At 38.5% G+C, this 5,773-nt stretch overlaps 1 protein-coding gene across 1 annotated transcript in view; it reads left to right on the top strand.

Moving 5' to 3' along the window:
* BRAF (B-Raf proto-oncogene, serine/threonine kinase) overlaps window positions 1-5,773 on the top strand; it is a 148,661-nt gene that overhangs the window by 138,108 nt on the left and 4,780 nt on the right. The window contains exons 18-19 of the mRNA XM_006019543.2: window positions 24-158; window positions 1,443-1,596. Of these exons, the coding sequence (XP_006019605.2) occupies window positions 24-158; window positions 1,443-1,596 (289 nt within the window). The remainder of the gene's footprint in view (window positions 1-23; window positions 159-1,442; window positions 1,597-5,773) is intronic.

The following is a 5,773-nucleotide window of genomic DNA, read 5'->3' as shown; positions in this document are numbered from 1 at the left end:
CCCTTTTCCTTTTCAAAACAAAGATCATTTTTATGGTGGGACGAGGATATCTGTCTCCAGATCTCAGTAAAGTTCGAAGTAATTGTCCAAAAGCCATGAAGAGGCTAATGGCAGAGTGCTTGAAAAAGAAGAGAGATGAGCGACCCCTTTTTCCACAAGTAAGAAATGTTCCTGGTTTGGATTGTGGGGAACTTTGAGAAGTAGGCAAAGGCAGATACAGTATGAACTTGTCATCCAGTTCACAATTGTTCCTTTGAACTTAGGCGCAAGTTACACATTCAGATAGTAGAACTGATAGTTTAGCACAAGGGTGGCTAACATGTGGCGCATGTGCCACAAATAGCAAAGGCAGCCTCTGTGTGTGATACATGGCAGATTGACCAGGGAGCAGAAAGCAGAGCAGCAGATTAGGCAGCGAGTGGGGATCGGAGTGGTACTTGGAGGGTGTGGGACTTAATTTGTGGCATGCCTGACCAAAAGGTTGGCCCCCATTGGTTTAGCCCATGGTTAGTATTCTGTAGTTGGCAAAATGTATTCAGTACAGCAGAATATTAAAATGACTTGTATGTTGTCAGTTTGGCTTTCATGCATTGATGAAGAATTGATGGTCTACTCCCAATACATCCAGTTAATAACACATTAACTTCAGTGTTATACATTCTATGGGGATGGACAAATGTACATTTTTAAAGGCTTCCAAAGAGAAGGGGGAGCTGGTGCTTAGGATCGCATGTACACATGATTCTGTAGCAATTCAAGTGAGCTACATTAACTCTGCTTCATACAAGATCAAAGTTGGAGCAGGCTTGCTACACTTATATTGCTATAGAGTGCATGTAACAGTTACGGCAAAATGGGATAGCACTTTTCCTCCCCTTTTGAAATTGTTCCAGATATACGTTTGCCCATGTCCTACAGAGCAATTGACAGGTAGTTTTTATTGTGCTATATTTTTGTGCTGTTTCTATCTGGGAAAATATCCTTGAATTCTAAAGATTTTGGGTTTTCTTTTTTTAATGTTGATTCAGTGCATTAAAACAAATATGAGTTCTCCCTGCTGGCTATGCAGTAGAGGTTTTAAGCAAGCAGCTTTAAAAGCTGTGTTTATTTTTGGTGACATTGTGGATGCTGTTGTACAAACAAAGAAGTAAACAAAAGGCAGCCATGTTGCTGTCTTCATCAGACTCCCACAGCAAAGTAAGTGTTTGTTAAGGTGAAATATGAAGTAGTTTTCGCAAAAGGGATTTTTTTTTAGATTTCTGAGGCAATACAACAGACACGAAAATGCAAAATGTTAAATCATTTTTTTAATGATGATTTAATTAAATTTGATTGTAACTTGTTACCTAGAATTAATCAATGTTCTGCCCTTGACTTTACAGTGATGTTACCACTCTGCAGTACCAGATCTGATTTTTATCTTGTTTTCTAACTTATTTTAGATACTTGCCTCCATTGAGCTTCTGGCCCGGTCATTGCCAAAAATTCACCGCAGTGCATCTGAGCCCTCGTTAAACCGGGCTGGTTTCCAGACGGAGGATTTTAGTCTGTATGCTTGTGCTTCTCCAAAAACGCCCATCCAAGCAGGGGGATACGGTGGGTTTCCTGTACACTGAAAAGAGGTTGAAAGCGTGTGTGTATGTGTATGTATGTGCATGTGTGCTGACATGTTCCCATATATGTGCACACGTGCATATGTTCCGAATTCCTACCAGCTATTCTCTTTTAAGGTGCACTGAGAGAATAAAGACTCACTTAATGCTAGCTATGTCCCTGGCATGAAGTCTGTTGCTGGCAGTGGAAAGCCTGGGAACTGCTGTCACAAAAAAGAATTAAAGGTCACTTAAGAGAAAAGGGAAAAGTCACTTCAAAGCAAAATAATTGCTCGGTCACTGGGCCATACCTTGCATTTACTTTTGCTTGATTTGCCATCTTATCTAAGTTAACTGGTTAAATTAGTTACTCTGAGGATGGTGTCTTTAAACTGGTCAAGCTGCCTTGAATTTTTACAACTGAATCATCATTAGGCATGAGAAATAGGTTTTAGATTCTTAAGTTAGAAGTATTGCTGATATGAGTAAGTGTGGAAAGTGAACTTGGCTGCAAGGCTGAACACTGTCAAAACTTAGATTTAGTTAGCAGAGGTGAGAAAATACAACACAGAATGTAAAGGAAGACCTTGGCAATGTGTAACTCCTTTCTTTTTAACCTTATGATTTAAAATAGTGATAGTTAGAAAACATCTATTCCTGGAGAGGAAATCTGTATTTTGTCTAAATGTTCTGACCTGATGTGGTTGAAAACCTTCTACAAATGTTTCCTTTTGCAAGAAAAAAAAAATTCTGAATTATTCCTACTGCATCTGAACAGCACATATATTACTAATAACCATCAAATTCTTCAGAGTAGCAGGGACCGTAAAATAAGAAGCACAACAGCAAAGGATCACATAAGCAAATGTATGTCTGCTATGCAGTAACATGTTACTACCCATAATGGGAAAACACATTTTGAAAAAAGTGAAGAGGTAAAATTTAAGAGCTGATTTTGATGGAAAAACAATATATTATGAATATTGTTAAGAAAATGATCTGCTCTTATAGCACTATTTTAGTTATTAATATTGCTGGAGTGGTCTCTATTCTGTGGAGAGCTTTTTTTTTCTTTCTCTTTTTTTACTCGTGTATAGAAGTTGCAAACTGGACTGCAAAGATCTAGAAAGATAAATTACAAAGCACTAGTATCATCACACGAGTTCACTTATAAATTTTTATTTTTCTTTGTTAGACTTTTCATCTGGAACAGGTAAATCAGAGTAGTTCTGTCTGTTTCAGATTATACTGACCTCTGGTGGCACACATTAAGTGTTTTCACAATACAGACATTAATTGTGTCATTTTTCTCTTCTATTTCTGACCTGTGATCTGGTATATTTGGCAATTGTTTTAACTGTTAAGGTGTTACCTTGATAGATTCCTCTCTATAGAAGAATAGCTTTTGCTGTTCTGGTTAGGCATTCAAGAGATGGGGAGTATTTCCTTATTGACTTCTGGCTGTATCATTTATAGCGAAGTTTGCAGTGTTGCTATTAATATGTTATACTCTAAGGGTGGGGAATAAACAAAGTTTACGTTCATGCCATGTCCCTCTGTTGGAGTTGGGTGTCTAACCATGTGCTCACAGATCCTTTTAAAGTAGTAGTTGGTATTTAAGGGCTGAGAGAGGATAAGTGATTCCTCCATTCCCTTCATTATAATAATCTGCTCCCTTTAATAGTCTTCTGTATTCACCTAGAGTAGTCTCAGAGCTAAACTCCATTGTTTTTCATTGTGGTAGACAGCAAAACTAATGGCAAATGGTTGTTATTAGTCTTAGGTTTAGGTAGAAATGGTGGTATGTTTTAATTTTGACTAGTTTCTCATCTTTTTATTTTTCCTTACCATGGCAGACCTATCTTAAAATGAGGATTTAACAAGGTGGTTTTTTTTCCTTGTGTCGATGACATTTCTCAGTTCATATAGTGAAGAAAAGTGCTTCTTAAGCCTTGGGGAATGGCTCTCAACTGAAGGCTATGATGTCTTCCCCACTAGGTGCAAGTATCAAGTACCATGGCTTTTAAACCTCCTACAATATCCAAGCATAAAATGGTGCAAAATTCCAGGCAAAAGGACTTCTCTTGTAAAATTGTTTCTGGAAGTGATAGGTGCTTCAACAAGGATCCCACAGTCAGAGCTGGATTGGCTTTCCTGGGTCTTGGGAGTCTTAAAAAGCTTCATCTACATTAGAGCATTCTTTGCCTCTATCTCATGAAAGCACCAAGAGCCCATTGAAGGTGCTGGTGATGAAGATGTCAGAGAACATGGAACTGTCACTGCTGTCTTGCCCCAGTATTAGGGTCCATTATCATTTTAAGTAAGATTTTTGTTTTGTTTTGTTTCTAGAGTGGTTTTCCTCACGAGTGCTGTGCCAGCAGGACCACAATATTGGAAAAATCAGTGCATGTATTCTTACATGTATTGTTTAAATACGCTTGTTAACCATAGCTAAGTCCTTAAGGAGACACTGTGCTGAAATGTCATGTTCCATGTTCTTCATTCTGTAGGCTTGGCATACAAAATGAATTCACTCTTGGAAAGCACTGACATCCTTAAGACATCAGTTGTTTTAGGAATAAAGAATCTGAAAGACAGAATCTATTGTCATATGTCCAGACAATAAAACATTCTCACAAAGAATGTTTTCATCTGTCATTCTTGGGGCTTTTCACTCTATCCAGGACCTATGCAAAATCAACATCCAACTGCTCATGGTTTCTTTGGGGACCTTGTCCCTACTCCCAGAACTGTTTCAGGATCTTCATTTCTTTTCTAGAAGCTTATTTTTATACCTTAACATGGCAAAAAGTACAGGAAGCCTCTTAAACTTATGGTGAGAAACAAACCATAAAATATATTTATATAGTCCTTGGGCTAGTTGTTGCTCCAGGTTATATTTGCCAACCCTAAATCCACAAAGTTAAGCACCTAACTGCCATTGATTTCAATCGTGATTTCAGTAAGAATTAGATACCTAAATAGGATTTTGCCACCATAGCATTTTTCTGGATATGGGACTTAGTCATATCTGTGCTAAAAGGTCCAATAAGATTTTTATCTACACAGGTGAAGCAAGATGGAAAGCTGCATTTTTGTCACCTCCCTTCCCCCTCCCCTCTCCACCCCCCCATCACAAGTCTGTGAATTAAGTACCTCTGCCAGCTTGGCTATTAGACAAGTCACCCCTTCATTTCTAGGGGAGCTCACATTATGCCAGTAAGTTCTCGACCCCTGAAGGTGCATATTTACCAGACTACAATCTTGCATCCTTTTTAGACTTAGATTTTTTTAATCTCATATGCTGTCTAGGAAAAGAAGCTAGGCTTCTTTTAAAATATAAATATATCGCTGTTTGGCCAGATCTAGGCTTCCCCTCTTAGTATGTCCGTATGGAGGACCAATATACAAACAAAGTCAAGTGCTAATTCTCAGCCACTGCCTCTTTTAGGTGTTAACAGTTGTGGTGGTTCAAGTTAATCCCCACCTTTCTAATGCAGCCTTCTCTGAAATACAGAGATACGTCAGAATTACATGTTACTTAGCCAAACGCGTCTGAGTGTGATATAGAGGCTTTCCTCTCAATAGATCATGCATTCTCTACTGTGATGGAAATGTAGGTATGGAACCTTGAAGGGAATGACACTCTCAGATAGTGGTAGATCAGATCTATAGTGTAAGAAGCACATCTAGGATTTTGAAATTATGTATGTTCTTTGGAGAGATCAAGAATCCTGACTACTTGTACACCTACCTGTTAAGAGTTGAAGACCTGTAAACTGCTTTTCAACTCCATTCTTGCAGGAAAGGGGGCAGCTAGTACATACTCTGCGGTCGTATGGACTGTGATATTACAGGGGCATGCATGATCACCTTTTCAGAGTAGTTTTTAGAAACTGCATTTGAAACAGTGAATCCATCTGCTGTGCATCAGACAAGCATGAAAATGCCTTAGCCAAGTCCAAGTCGAAAAGGGACCATCTATAAGTGGTCATTCAAATTTTCTGTGGCATTTGGAAATGGATTTGTTCATTGCATGTCAAAGCCAGTTCTGTTTGAGGGTAGGCAGAGGTGGTCCAAACTACACATTTGAAACTGTTCTTATATGGTAAGGAAAAACTTCTTTTTACTTAATCCTATCGAGCACCAAGATTTAAATCAAAACGTTCCTATTCATGCAG

Source organism: Alligator sinensis, unplaced genomic scaffold (genome assembly GCF_000455745.1).
Source record: "Alligator sinensis unplaced genomic scaffold, ASM45574v1 scaffold74_2, whole genome shotgun sequence".
Lineage (NCBI taxonomy): Eukaryota > Metazoa > Chordata > Crocodylia > Alligatoridae > Alligator > Alligator sinensis.
Note: the sequence above shows the minus strand (reverse complement) of the source record. Positions and strands in the feature narration are given on the sequence as shown.